Source organism: Exophiala oligosperma (genome assembly GCF_000835515.1).
Source record: "Exophiala oligosperma strain CBS 72588 unplaced genomic scaffold supercont1.17, whole genome shotgun sequence".
Taxonomy (NCBI): Eukaryota; Fungi; Ascomycota; class Eurotiomycetes; order Chaetothyriales; family Herpotrichiellaceae; genus Exophiala; species Exophiala oligosperma.
Genome location: NW_015622834.1, coordinates 266,598 through 280,993, shown reverse-complemented (window position 1 = coordinate 280,993; position 14,396 = coordinate 266,598). Strand labels below are relative to the sequence as shown.

The following is a 14,396-nucleotide window of genomic DNA, read 5'->3' as shown; positions in this document are numbered from 1 at the left end:
CTCGCCCCCCCAGCACCACAGGCGACATCACTAAAGGACATGCCATCCTCCATGACAAGAGAATCATACTGATGATCACGAAAACACTGACAAGATCCGCCTTGCTTTACTTTTTGTCCTGAACCTCCCGCCGCACTCTTCGACTTGCTTTCGCTTTGCCTCTTTTCTTCTCCGGGGCTGAATGCTGCTCTAGCTCGACCCGTCTTCGCTTGACCTCATTCTTTCCCAGAGCCCTCCGCCAATCCAGTTCAAATTGCTTTCACCTTGCCTCTTTCTTATGTTGACCTAGCTGCTGCTCTAGGCGCTTTCGCTTGATCTCTGTCGTCTCTGTCTTTTCATGTGCTGTCCGGATTTATCACACCAGTAAGAAATCGTATCTATTCCGACGTGGACGACCGCTATTGGGCAAGGGAGATCGAGCGATGATCACCAGACTCAAGTGAGGCTGCCAATGATTTCCTTGATGCCTTGACAGCTCGTGCAGGTTTATTTTTGTCGCTGTATACTCATCGTTGCTTACCGCTGTACCTACACATCGTTGACGATACAAAGGTCGTAACTAGGTCTACACCGGGATTTGTGATTACATTTCGATTTCAGGTTGATCTTACAATCAAGATGAACGCCGAAATGCAGTGCAAGCACGAACTTTTGAAGGGTCTTTCAAGGGAAGTGACCTAAGGTAGCAGATGGTCAGTCATTAATGAGTGCAGAATCTTCGAGTCGGGAAATTTCACCGACCTCGCCATACGCACAAAAGCGAAACAAAATGAAGTTCACCGTGCCATTGTCTGTTGCCAATCTGATGTTTTGTCCCGCATGTGTTTGTCACCTTTCAAGGTAAGCCGAGGCCATACGTCCAACAGGAGAAAAAAATCTTGATAGTTGTTGGTCTAGGAAAGACAGTCTCAGATTATTGAATTATGCCGACCTCCACCAGACTCCGTCGCCTGAAAATGATGAGGCAGGGAGATTGGAGTACGTCGATAAGCCACCCTACCAAGCTAAACTGTCAACCGCCATCGATGGTGGGCACCCTGTTCGACGCTTGGCAAGTAGGCACGGCAGCGACAATTTCGTGAACTATTCATCCATGTCCATGAAAGAGAAGATTGAGAATCGGCGCACCGGGAAGCCACGCAATCCCTCTGAGGTCCCAGAGCGGACAGTGGTGGTCTCAAGCGCATCATCTCAACTCCACTGTTCTCAGTCGGGAGCTACGGAAGTATCCGACACTGGCCAAGCGTCACCCGGTCTTATCGATGGTACCGAAAAAGGAGCAAATGACAATGTACAACGACCGGCCTATTCGGAAGCCTCGATAAACGATGTTCAGGCTGTAGGGAGTGACGAGGACCGAGACAGCGTCGACTCAACCCCGGGACGGTCAGTAGCCCGCTTGCTTGGACAGCATATATCACTCCTCGAAGCCAAAAGCAATGATGTGCGGGAGGGCAAACGGCTATTTCTGGCAGCGGATGATGACCAACAAGGCACACGAAAAAAGAGGAAATGCAATATAACGATCGAGATTCCACCTCGACCAACTGATTGGTGGGTCTGGGAAAAGCTTGTTTCTCCGACAGAGAATCGAGGCTCGATGACGTCTTTCCAAGCCGTCGAGATCCACCCGAAAAGCGACCCCGAGGAAGACCGAAGGCGCCAACCAAAATGGACGCCCCGAAAGGCTGAAGCGACCACGCGGTAGACCGCAAGGGTCTCGCAATAAGAATAGACGCTCCAACTACGAGTAGTATAGCTAATGTGATTACGTATATTCGAACTCGAGACACACCCGTAAAACACGATACGATATAGATCATAAAGGGGCGGATTATGGCCTAGTAAGCCGAAAGCTTTCCTTTCGTCATCTCTATCTCCCTCGCAGCTAAATGGTTACGTTGAAGTCTTGGCATAAGTTTGTATAGAAACCCTTACCAAATATGCTATGTTTCGAGAGAAGATTTCTCACAACCTTGATAAGTATATTATCTATATAATATTGAAAACTTTGGGACAGTACGTTGTCTCAGGTCAACTATACTAGTAATTCCAAGGGATCAAGTAAGCCGTGCTCGTCTAAGGGGTTTACTATCCACCAAGAACTCAATCTCGCATAGCCTCTAATAGGTGAACCTAGAACTCAACAAAAGAATCAGTCAACGCCCGCGCACAAACACATTCAGGGCCACCACACGCCGGGCACGTGAGACCGGGCCACCAACGCGTTCCCATTCCTGACACGTTAATCCATGTAAACTCCTCGAAATGTTCTGCACACAGTTTACAGTCTTGGTTAGTCGTAGCTTCCGGTACCTGTTGGCAACATCTTGGAAGGTCTAGCCCAGCCGTTACTGGTAACCCGTTATCTTCTGTAGTATTGGGAGGGCCTTCGATACCCCACTGGTCCACTGGCTGATGATTGTAAAAACAGTCATTGCCCGTCTCAGGTGCACCAGGGTCCTGGTCAAAAGTCGTTTGAACATCGTTGATCGCATTCTCAGGTTGTTGTCGCTGCTCGAGTTGATTCCAGATATGGCGGCCGTCCTCTCCAAGCCGTGTAGAAGCCACCTCTGTCGCCGCGACGGTAGGTACTTCGGCCCTCTGACGCTTTGCACCGTCTGCTTCTCGTTTCTGCTCTTTATCCTGGCCACTGTCGGTGTAGAGTTCCACTTCAAAATCTGCTTGCCTTGTTTTGTGGCACTGCAATTGCTGTGTGGCGGTATCCAATACCAACTTCACCTGCTTTAATTCTGCCCTAGATGTAGAAAGGAGCTCCCTGGCATGTGCTTGGCTTTCACTGAGTTGTTTCTGGAGCGACGAGACTTCGCATTTGTGATTGGTGATGGTTCGTCGAGCTTCCACCAGCTCTTTTTCTCTTGAGCTATAAGTGGTGGCTTGCTCTCTCATTTGTCGACAGACTTCCGTGAATTCCTTCTCCACTTGTTCTTTCGTGGCTTTGGTACACAACAGCTCTTCTGCAGTTGATTCTGCGGCACGCTGGGCCTGTACCAGATTCTGATTGGTCGCTGATAGTTGCTGCCTGTAACTGTGAAGTGTCTGCTCAGCCGCTTGGTCTCGCACCTGGAGACGTCGCTTCATGGTTGCGAGCTCGCTGGTCTGACTAGTCACAGTTTGTTCCGCTGCCATGAGATGCCTCCTGAGCTCGGTGATCTTGCTTTCTTGCTCCATATTTTCGCGTTTGGCTCCGCTTAACGCTTGCTCCGTCAAACCAAGTTTTTGGCGATTCGCCTGGAGTTGCTGCAGGTAATCCTCTGGTTGACGCGCAATGCTTTGATACTGCGCTGTTGATTTTCGCTCCCTAGCTCGGTACCACTCCGAAGGTGTACTAGGCTGGACTTCAGAGTGACGGACGCGACGTAGACCCTTCCGCCTCCGCTTCGGTTTCGACATTCTCAACTCGAGACTGGTTTGAAGGGATATCGTGTATTCGATAAGCTTCTCCTTCGTGGCACTCTGGAGATGGGTTTCCAGTGTAGAACGGTCAGCGGGAAGCTCACAGCCTAATTGTCTCGAGAGGACCTTATTCCAGGCGCGAGCAGGATACTCATCATCTATAAGTGAGGAGATTCCAATAACGAGCTCTTCCTCATTGTACTCCTCCAACTTTTGTCGTGTTCTGGTAGGTTTCTGTTTGCGATCCATGAGGAAGAGAAGGTAAGGAAGATAGGAGAAAGGAGGAGAGTGGGCGGCATGACCCCTTTAAATATAAGTACTATTAGTGCTTTGTGATCACGGGTGCATTCTTTTCTTGTCTTAATCCCTGTCATTGCCCATCATGCCAATGCCGCTGAGGTGGGTGGGAGCAAGGATTACGTTGTAGACCATGCATCCTAGTCTCTAAGCCCCGTCTCGTCGCGTCTCACCTTTCCTCTCAGTCTCTCCAGATGATGACCTTCTTACGCCTTCTCAGGTGTGCCTTCCTGTGGTTTCTTCGCTGCTCACACGCATATCTCTTCCTCTAAGATCTAAAACAGAGCCAGAGGACTACTATCTCCTCTCTTCTGAACTCATATTGCCCCTTGGCCCGTAAGAGCTGGTCGCACTCCTCAAGAGGGCAGGCTCTCGTAGCCCTGCGATCGAACAGCGCGCTGGTTCGGTTAGGACAATCATCCAATGGCAGAAATAGCTCACCATTGCTATATCAGTCGAAATGGAAGCCGTCAAAGGCCGAGCCATTAGCCACGCGGAAGCTGCGATGTCCTAGACCGCCAAGCGGTACCTCCTTGGGTAATCTCTGGTTATGTGTGTATAGGCTCATGGCTGTATGTTACACTATCCTCTTCGAGTGTTGTTTAGGGACGTATAGCGAGCAATGAGCTGGAAGAGCGAGCAATCAGCTGGAAGAGAAGAAAGAATCGTAGAGCCATGCTAAAACACCATCAAGATATCGGGCCCCCAGGAAGAGCTATAATCAATTCACTGTTCGCGCTCTCTACTCATTAGTAATAGGTCTGCTCCACTATTTTCTGCCGAGTAGAAGCATGGTTTACGCGGTGGCGAACCTTATTCAGACTAGAAGATCAAAGTAGGTATCAGAGACTGATCGTTCGACTTTGGCAGCCAATCCGACTGATAAGGGGCCTGGTCAGCAGGTGTTCTGATTCGAAAGTGGACCTGGGGCTCGAAGATGATCCAATCGTCTTTGAAATTAACTATACTAACCGATTTTGACTTATACTGGCAAGGATGTTGGCTGCTACTGAGGCTGTTGAACTTCTAATGAATCTGCCTTGCTTCGTAGCCTGATAGACAATCTTATCATTCTGGGGATAGGTAACACTCATTCTTTGCTTGGTAAATTCCTAGTTTAGAAGGATAAAGAAAAGTGTGGCTAGTATTTCACTGTCCCTCTACCGGTTACCACCCAAACTTTTCCTCAACAAAATCTAAATTTACACCTTTATCCAGCATCAGTCTTGAAACACGCCTGACTTCATCGGCCAGTCCTCCACTTGAACAAACACTTACCCCCATGCATCCCAACTTCTCAGCAGCTTCTTGCCTCATCAAGGACTCGATATCCGGCCTGCCCTTTGACACTCGAATGGTTCCGCCGGAGCTTTGTACGCATTCAGTCCAGCGGGCTCGAGTGACATATACAAAAGGTTGCAATACTTCGCTTCGACCTTTCATAACTAGGATCTCTCGTAACCATGATCGGATCCAATAAAGGCAGCCAGTGCTAGGAATAACCCATACTAATGTGATTCTCTTGGTTGCCACAATTTCTAGGGCGTAGCTTAGGATAAGTGTCCTTATATATTCAAGATGATAAGTGATTCCTACACCTCCAGCAAAGAGGATCATTATCCCGTAGCTAGACAAATCTCGTGTTATACCGTAAGGTCCTTCGATAAGGGCAATGGTATGAAGAGGCCCATCCGCCTTTATAGCTCGGCGCCAGAGCTTTTTAGTCAGCCCGGATCGTGTCCTGATAATCAGGAACATGACTTTCTCTTTGGAAGTCTCGGAGCGGTAGAGGGTCTTCTGATCGAAGTATTGCCCTCCAACGCATTGTGAACCTGTTGACAGGGTCGAATCTAAAGCTCCAGCTTCTCCAGACCACGCGACCGAAAATGGGTGAGCTGTCCATAGACCAACGGACGGAAGGGTTAGGTACAAATATTGACCGGGTCTGAAGCTCCAGGGACGCGGACATTTGATGGAGATTCGCAAGACATAATGTGGTAGAATCTCGACATCCGCTGTAGTAATCTTGCTGCCCAAGCTCCGATACAGCAAGGTGAGTAGTCGAAGACCACGAAAGCCCCCCCAGGTTACGGCCGCTCCTATCACCAAGGCTTTTCGAGGCAAATCCTCGAGGTGCCTGTAAAGACATGCCAACACCAAAACCGCCAACGCGATATGCAGATGCAAGAATAATTCATACGCTAAATGCCTTGCAGCCTTCGAACTCTGCAGCAAGGTGACCGTGAATCCGAGAGCGGCAGTTAAGCCGCTGTAAATAAAAGGCTTGTGGGTGGCGGACAGCATGGCTGCCCAGCCTTCGGATTCTACCTTGACTATCAGCCAGCAGGTGGCATGGGCAAGGGCCTCAAGGACCGCTAAGCGTCCCAGCCAGCGATGCATCATGTTAAATGTGGCGTATGAGATGTTCAGTAATGATATCAAGGGATCCCTCATAGAAGATAGAACCATGATTGGAAGGAGATTCGCCACGCAGAGCGTTCCCGCACGGTTTGCGGATGCCTTCAACACTTCTGCATTGGAGTGGATCCACGGTAATTTCCACGTGAGGTAGAATCCATTGGCCGCTATGAAGATAAGTATGATTGCGACTTCAATGCGCGTAGGTAGACATCCTAGAACAATCCACCGACCCAAGGCGATTTCTCGGGCTCTTCGATTGCGAAATATAGGGGCATAAAGTAGTCTGGCTTTTAGGAAGGAGATACTAGGAGATCCGGAAGAAAAGTAGTGCCGTGATCCTCTCGCACCATCGATCGACACTAGAAACCGCATATGAACAGTGGCTCTTTGAGTGATCCTATAGGCCAAGAAGACTCCAAGTATCCCTAGTATGGCCCAGATATAATAGTGCGACAAAGAATAGTTGAGGTCGTCCAGGATCCTTTTGTCGATATCGGCGTCTTCCCCTTTATTGTAGTCAACCGAGACAGCTTGTGCCACTAGAATGAGTTGTAGAGAGAAGGGGGAGGGGAAAGTAAATCTGGTCACACGTGTGGTTGAAAGCATTGTATTTGAACCGTCGTCTCACTTATTATTCAACGAGCGACGTCGATGTTACTACTAGAATATATTAAGCTAACCCGATGGCCTTTATACTGGAGATGTTCAGCACACGAAATTTACACTACCTAGACTCTAAGGTACTGTATCATCTTAGTAATGTCGTAGGATTTCCTGACGCATCAGCGAAATATAGGATAAGATCGTTAAGATCCAAGCTTCCTACTCCCACGATTTCCATTGTGACTTTACCTTCGTACTTAATTTTATGGTAGTTCCACCTACTACTGTAGACTCGGAGGGATACAACCCTATTACCGTGGTTCCCAAAACTGCCCTCCCCTTTGTAGACACGTTACAACTTTCTGCCACTGTAAGCTAAGGACTAGCTGGGGTCGCGCTTTGCCGGATATGGAATAATTTACTCCGGGTTATCATCCAATCCTTGATTAATTATCATCGCCTTGGCATTACATGTTTTGTATGGCTCGTTGTAAAGACCCTTATTGTATTTAAAAGCATGAAACTCTAAAATCTGCGTCAGCGAGCAGCGCAACTGGAAAGTCACGTGCTTCCCACCCCGCGTTCGGGGCGAGGGGCTCCTACGCGATGGGGATCGCACATCGCTACTGGGTTCAAAATCCTGGAGCTTGTATCAGCCAAGCTGACATATCGCGCAAAGTCGAGAACAGTCAACCCGCCTTCAAAATGGCTGAAGACCTACCTCTGCTGCCTGATGGGGGTCTAACTCCCTCGGAACCGTCCCACGTCGACATTGCCCCGGGCCTCAGCACGAGCCAGCTGATGCGGCTTTATCTTTCGCACTTTCTTTCCACGTGGAATTCTCGATGTTATGAATTTGCTGCTGTGGGTAACTTTCCCTAGTTGATTTTCTTTGTGCTGGATAAGTGATGCAAATAGGAAAGAAGATACTCTTCACTGCGACGGCGTATCCGGGAACTCTTACGGTGTCCTCTATTCGGTATGCCCCTTAACGGGCTCATTTCGTCAGCCTCTATTCTGAACAATCGATAGCGGTCTCTTAGCCAATCTATCTGCCATGATCTTAACGTCATCTATCGGTCGGTGGGCTGATAAACATCCATCTCGACTACAAACGCTGCAGTTGAGGAGCCTGAATGTCACTGGAACAACACACAGTCCCAGAACCCATCGTTCTACAATGCGAGTTTTGCGAGCTCGGCATTAAACGCAAAAGGAACTGCAACCGCACATGGGGATTCAGCATGGCCGCCATTATGAGCGTACCAAAGGCAAACCAACAAACCCTCGAACACCTAGGCATGGATTGGGAGGATTTCGACTAAATGCCTCACGTATTGACAGGCTAGCCATCATCTTTCCCTGTGTAGGGGCTAACTGCATTCTGCAGTTGGGGGTTCGGAACCGTGAGGTGGGACAAACCACTGCAAAATAACGAGCTCGAGGAGGATTATCCTGAGGTCGTAATGAAAAGGGTCGATCGCCCATGGACTTATTCACCTTTGCTCAATCTTCAAGTTCTTCCACGGGTCAAAACAGTCGATTCATGTATATACCGCTTACAGGCGCAATTCCTCGTCGATGCATACATATCCTCATTTCTCCTCAGGCCAGCTCCAAAGCACATAAGCACTGCCGTACCTGGCCGGGTCATCCCTTCATCCTCCAGTAAAGCTTCCCTCGGTGAGCCATGAGCGACGCACGAACCACTCCGCTGTGACTTGGTGTCTGATCTTATCCAGCTCGCGGCATGGGTGCATTCATCCTGTGGCCAGCAAACAAGCAACGTCGCGGACGCCGCAGTTCTCGACAGCCCGCATCTTTGTAGTTTCTTCTCAATGCAACCACCCGCCGAGCCCCTCCGTAGTAAAGATGACTTCAGTAGTTCCTCGCACATGCCCCGATGTTTGCCCAGCCAGTCTCGAAGAGTTCAGCGTCGCCTCCGGACCCGTAGTTGTGGCGTAGATGGAGGCAATAAACTGTCTTTGTTTCCCTTCTTTTGATCATCCCATAACTTCGGTGAGGATACGACAGCAGTCATAGGACGATCGTCACTCTCTCCCTCGCTCTCGGTCCTCCGGAAGGGCGCATCCTCTGAATCGCCCTGTGGCAAAGCGAGCTCGGCCGAGGCGCAGGCCCCAAGTCACCATCGCCGCGGCTCAGTGACTTTGAAAAGGCGTGATCAATGTAGACCCACGATCAATGTGGTTGGGCCGAATGCTTGGCACACCAAGATGAGTAAAACTGCCTGCATCTGTGCGCATCTCGCCCTCCTCTGGGACCAGAGTGATGCTGCCCTGCGCTCACCCCCGGCTTGCCCGAGCCGGGTGAGTCTACCCATCATAGGAGCCTCCAAGGCTCCGAGCTTTTTTCAAAAGCAGCGTCGCTGGGTCTACGCTTTCAGAGCCGTCGAGAAGGCTCAGTTGAGGGTATGATTAATCTATATAGATAGTGCTTTGGCATGACTAATCGCGCAGGAACAGAGACTTGCATTTTACTCGACGGTGTCTATTCAGTGCTAGCATTGGGTCCGACACATATCGACATCGGGGCCAGGAGCAGTCATTCGCAAACGGGTAAAATAAGACCTTCCTTTCCCAAGCAAGTCCAGTTATTGAATCTGTATGACTGAATAGTAGGATATATTTGGTGAGCCCCAGTGACTGAGTCCTGATACTCCGTACCTTACATTTGATGGTTCCCAGTCAACTCTATAGTCGTCACAAGCAGTCCGGTCCTGCCACCCCTTACCCAGGGTACCTATCGTGCATTCTCTCATCCCTGAATCATCAAGTAACCACTGGCACCTAGCCAGTAATCCAAAGCCACATGAAGATTCTCACAGCCCAGAGCCTGTTGAGTCGAAAGTCATGATAATGCGCAACACTAGCCTGCCCGTCTCCATACCTCTGTAGCTTGCTCGGTGGTTTGTAATTCGAAATTAACATCTGTTTGTACTCTTTCCATCCTGGTCCGTAGGTTGCTGTTGTTCTCACGAAACCTTCTTAGTCGGTCGCAGATGAGCTCCTGGTTATAAACAGAACTAGACACGGCATCCACATCAACGCCGAGCGTCGCGAGAAGGGTTCTCCTGTCGTGTTCTGGCAAGGTGTCATCTAGCCGCTTTTGCATAACCTGGGCACAGAACACCGTCACAATGGCTTTTCGGGCCTGATTGGCGCATCTGTCTAGCTCCTTCATGGTAATGTCAACTGCGCAATATTATCAGCTTTGTGATCATAGCTCATGAATGATGGGCATGGACTCGTATTGGTATTGATATCCATGCAGCTTCGTCACATGGTGATTCACATAGAGCTTCAAGATAGGAAAATTGGACGGAAGGGAAATCTTACATTCTCTTACTCTGTCCTTCTTGCCGAAGGCTTTCCCACGTTCTATATCCCACACCTTGTGCGCACCGGCGCCTGCAACACCACCCCCTACACCTCCAGCCGCTCCGCCGAGACCGTACGCACCGACTGCGACCCAGCCGGCAGGGTTCCACCACCAAAAGATGGCCACTGCGGCAAAGACACAGACCCTAATTGCGCCCGTGGTGGCACACTTGGTCCTGTCGCTCTTGTAACCCTCCACCAGGGCGCTGTAGTTTTCTTCAAGCAGTCTGATTAGAGGCCGTATTTCTTGCTTTAGGGTGGAGAAATGGAGTGTGGCATTATGGGCATCCTGGACGAGCTCGTATAGGTCCTGGTTAGAGAGAGCTGCTGTCTGTGAGTGTCCGAAATAAGACGTACTGGATGGAATTGTCGACGAAAAGAGCGAAGAAAAAACGTGATCAAGATGTTGACTAGGGGGACTAGGATGAAACTTACTCTGATTATTTTCGAGCTTTGTTAATCTGCTCTCCATGCGATTGGCGAGACGCAAGTATTGCTGTAAGGGGCCAGCGGCGCCGTTCAGTGCTACTTGCACATTTGCGATTTGACCTGCTGGCTGGGCGGCGCCATGCCGGTTGGGTTGCCTGAGCTTTGTCCGAAGTTAGAGTTGATGTTAGAAAAGCATTGCCTTGCATCGTACGAATGGGTCAATCCTCAAGAGACAAGCCGGCAAGATACCTACCTGTTGGAACAGCGTTCGCAACTCGCCAAGCTGTTGTGGCACATCGACGTTAAAAACATGGTCATCCTGTGCCTCTTGTTGAATATCAACTCGACCATTTCCAAGAGGAGGATTTCCGGAATGCTGTAGATAGGACGTTAAAGAGCTAACGTCAGCCCAGTGCAAGCACCCATGGACCAGCAGAACTATGGAAGTGAAAAATGCGTTCGGAATCTAGAAGCCTACAAAAGGGACTCGGAAGCATCCCTTAACGTCGCGAAAGTGCAACGTATATATGGAATTAGTTCTCTACAAGTGATAGAAATCCACAAAAGAAAATAAGTACACTGACCATGTAATGTATATAGAGAGCCCCTCTATCAATTATGGCTATTCGCGTTTACGTGGATACTATCAGGAGGCTACCACCTAAAGTTTAAGCGGCTTTTAGACCCTCCGCTCCTTCCATAGTACGGGGAAGAGCTTGGCTGTAGCGAAGCTGAAGCTCGTTTCTTGGACCATCTACGACGGCATCAGCTGAAACCGCGTCGAAAAAGCTGGAGATGTCGTTGTAGCTGAGAGCTGGTGGTTTTGCGGGGCTTGACAGGTTTCAATTTGCTGGCGTTCGTCGTCGGTGGTGATACGGACTGTCTAGAAACGAATGAATGTTCTTGCACACACACGAGCACTTTGTCATTTGCAAGCTTCACGATGGCCTGCAGAGCAATGAGATTTCTTTGACAACCTGCTTTTCTTTGACTGGCTCTCTAGTAAGCTGTCCGCGTTTGTCTTTTGCTCTCCGCTCGTACATTCTGCATGTACCTTTCATTTAAATCAATAGCAGAACTGACGCCAAGAGCCCAAGAGCCGCTACTTCCTCACCAGACGAAACTCAAGACTGCGAGTTGTTCAGCTGCCAATTTCGCCATGGCGGGTGAGCGCATTCCGGATTCTGGAAGTTGAAAACTTGCTTTCATTTATCCTTGTGAGGCCAAGTGATGAAGCCTCTTCTCGTAGCGACAACTCCAGGCCTCAATTACCCGGCCGCTTCCTGACACTTTGCAACTTATGACAGTCAAATGTGCTCCTACCCGAGCCAGTCGAAACGGCGTCATTCACAACTGGTCGAAGCACTTCAAAAGACTTTTAATAATGCTTTCTGACTCGTTCAGGTCAACGCCACCAAGTCTCCTTCCAAGAACTGATTGTGGATTTTTCGTATAGAAGGTCGGACGCTCAAGCGTGGAAGCTTCGGGCTTGGATCTTTGCCGCATGTAGCACATCCGCAACGACCTGGGATGCAGTCAAAAGAAATCTGTCGGCGCGGACGGCGCCCATCACAGCGTGACAGACACTGGCAGCCTTGAAACATGCGTTTGCACGTTGTCGGGTGACATCCACAGTCTGCAAAACACCACGTTCGGTTGATGGCGCAGGCGCAGTTGGCTTGAGTATCGTCCAAACCACAGGGGCCCTCATGGTTGCATGAGGTGGGGAATTCGTGCTTGAGAGGATCTCGGACATAGGTCAGTTGTGGTTGAAGTGGTCTCGTACCTCGAGATTGAGCAAGAGAGACCTGTTCCATCTGTCAGATCGAATGATTGTTCTTTTCCTTTCCTGGAGCAGATAGTCGAATGAGTCGCACTGAATTGAGTCATTCCGTAAGGTTTCGATGTGTTGATATTCTGCGCCTCCTTGCGCGCACGTGTCACTGCCAGCCGAGAATTTGACGGTAGTCACGTCTCACGCGTTCCCTCCGTCGAACTAAGGTACTGTGTTTCAGATTTACCAACTGACATACCTGTTATTGGGCAGAATCGCTTGTAGCCAGAATTCAACCCCAGTTGACTCTATTCATTAGGCTGCCAAACAAATCACGCACTTCCCGAGACCGCTGTTCTGAAGACGTGACCCTCTGTAAGAGGCCGGGAATCACGATCAACAGTGGGAATGGACTGTATGATGGCGTGACCGGTTATCCTGATCGGCCCCAGCTGATAATTGCTGGAGGAAGAAGACCAACAGATGCTTCCAATGATTCACTCACACGTAGCGACTCCGTGACCCCCGCCCTCCGAGGTGCGAAAAGTGCATGATGAAGTCTGTCTAATCTCAGCCACATCCCAGGTAGAGGACGAATTCGTCCAATAGACTCAGCTGAGGATCCATAACAGTATGGTCCAGTCAGCATCCTTTGATAGTCGTACCCTTCAGTAAAATCGTGCCGGTTTGTTCATCGTATGCACTTTGCCGATATGGAGTTCCAATTGAGGAGTCGTATGCCAGCGACCAATGAATTCCGCTGCAATGCTTTTCGCTTCGGACATGGCATGATCAATATCAGCGCGTGGATCGAGAAGGCGGATTCATGTCCATCAACATATTGATTGCATCTTGGATATATATCGGCAACTGCAGGGGCTGTGTAAGCCGGTGTTTTCCATGCAGAGGACTCTTCAGCATGACCAACGGAGGCCGCCAATCTTCCGTTCCCTACGTGACCTCGAAATAGTCGTAGCGTTTTTCCGTATTGGTGATTGTGGCCAGCTCGATCGGAGAATCAAAAAGGGCAGAGAGGGAGAGAGACGGAGCTGATCTTATTTCCTGGGATGCCGTTGCATATATGGGCCCCCAATGGGTTAACAACCTTTTGTCACTTCCCTTGAAAGACCCTTCAAAAGTTCGTACTTGCACTGCATTTTGGCGTCCATCTTGATTGTGGGATCAACCAGAAGTTGAAATGTAATCACAAATCTTGGTGTAGGCCTAGTTATGACCCTTGTGTCGTCAATGATGTGTAGATACAGTGGTAAGCACAATGAGTTTACAGCAACAGCCACAAGCCTGCACAACAAGCTTGTACGTTCATCTCCCTCTTCTGGAAACATCACGCCACCAATCTTATCTGCAAATCCAGCATAGTCTAACATACGTTAGCATTTGGTTTCCGTCACGAGATACTACAAAGTGTAGCCTCATGCAAAAAGCTTGTCGGCCAGCTTGGCGGACAAGGGAGAAGAGGCGGAGGTAGGTACATAGCTAAGGATGGAGTAAAGAAGATATGATATTTGTATGAGGAATTTGGCATCCGCTAATATTCATTGCCCATTCCCTGGGAGTGAGTTGGTGAACCAGGTATGCCCAGACTGGAGATCTCGACACATTTGGGCGGCATCTGATCAATGATCTAGGCACTGTCCCAAGCTCGACCAGATCGAAAATCCTTTGAAATAGTCCTAAGTCTTTCTTATCCGGAGGTGACTGAGGCGGAACGGATCTAGACGTTCAGACTTGGTGCTGCTTAGAGAGCTCAATGCAGCATTTCTCCAATCTGTCCAATATCAGTACATACCTCTGTGAAAGTACGTGTACCCACTGTAGTATGACACCTTGATAGAAGTCTTTAAACGCTGCAGTATCAACAGGTTTGGGGTCTTTGTCCTCGTGGAGACATTTAAGTACTGCATCTTTATAAGACACTTGACCTGTAGCATTGGTCAATTCATTCTCGAGGGCTTGTCGCTTATTTTGGGCGATCTCGTCCGCTGTCACTTCACGTCCCAATGCAATCTCAGCAAGCAATACCCCCGACGGTTTGA

General features: G+C 49.3%; 5 protein-coding genes across 5 annotated transcripts; 1 reads left to right on the top strand and 4 right to left on the bottom strand.

Moving 5' to 3' along the window:
- Nucleotides 1-769: 769 nt before the first annotated feature.
- PV06_10997 (uncharacterized protein) lies at nucleotides 770-1,708 on the top strand (the record flags this gene model as incomplete). Its single annotated transcript, XM_016412600.1, has 2 exons — nucleotides 770-840; nucleotides 898-1,708. 2 exons carry the CDS (start codon nucleotides 770-772, stop codon nucleotides 1,706-1,708), a joined length of 882 nt encoding a protein of 293 aa, XP_016257099.1.
- A 337-nt stretch (nucleotides 1,709-2,045) lies between these two features.
- PV06_10996 (uncharacterized protein) lies at nucleotides 2,046-3,670 on the bottom strand. Its single transcript, XM_016412599.1, has one exon. It carries the CDS (start codon nucleotides 3,664-3,666, stop codon nucleotides 2,137-2,139), a length of 1,530 nt encoding a protein of 509 aa, XP_016257098.1. The 5' UTR covers nucleotides 3,667-3,670; the 3' UTR covers nucleotides 2,046-2,136.
- A 1,246-nt stretch (nucleotides 3,671-4,916) lies between these two features.
- PV06_10995 (uncharacterized protein) lies at nucleotides 4,917-6,741 on the bottom strand (the record flags this gene model as incomplete). Its single annotated transcript, XM_016412598.1, has 2 exons — nucleotides 4,917-4,922; nucleotides 4,993-6,741. 2 exons carry the CDS (start codon nucleotides 6,739-6,741, stop codon nucleotides 4,917-4,919), a joined length of 1,755 nt encoding a protein of 584 aa, XP_016257097.1.
- A 2,883-nt stretch (nucleotides 6,742-9,624) lies between these two features.
- On the bottom strand, nucleotides 9,625-10,916 carry PV06_10994 (uncharacterized protein; the record flags this gene model as incomplete). Its single annotated transcript, XM_016412597.1, has 4 exons — nucleotides 9,625-9,950; nucleotides 10,095-10,460; nucleotides 10,572-10,720; nucleotides 10,819-10,916. 4 exons carry the CDS (start codon nucleotides 10,914-10,916, stop codon nucleotides 9,625-9,627), a joined length of 939 nt encoding a protein of 312 aa, XP_016257096.1.
- A 1,117-nt stretch (nucleotides 10,917-12,033) lies between these two features.
- PV06_10993 (uncharacterized protein) lies at nucleotides 12,034-12,276 on the bottom strand (the record flags this gene model as incomplete). The annotated part of the gene is made up of 1 exon (XM_016412596.1): nucleotides 12,034-12,276. One exon carries the CDS (start codon nucleotides 12,274-12,276, stop codon nucleotides 12,034-12,036), a length of 243 nt encoding a protein of 80 aa, XP_016257095.1.
- Between the last annotated feature and the right edge of the window lie 2,120 nt (nucleotides 12,277-14,396).

Bases quoted from the DNA above. Each gene is read 5' to 3' on its own strand.
- PV06_10996 (XM_016412599.1), bottom strand. From the start codon at position 3,666: ATGGATCGCAAACAGAAACCTACCAGAACACGACAAAAGTTGGAGGAG.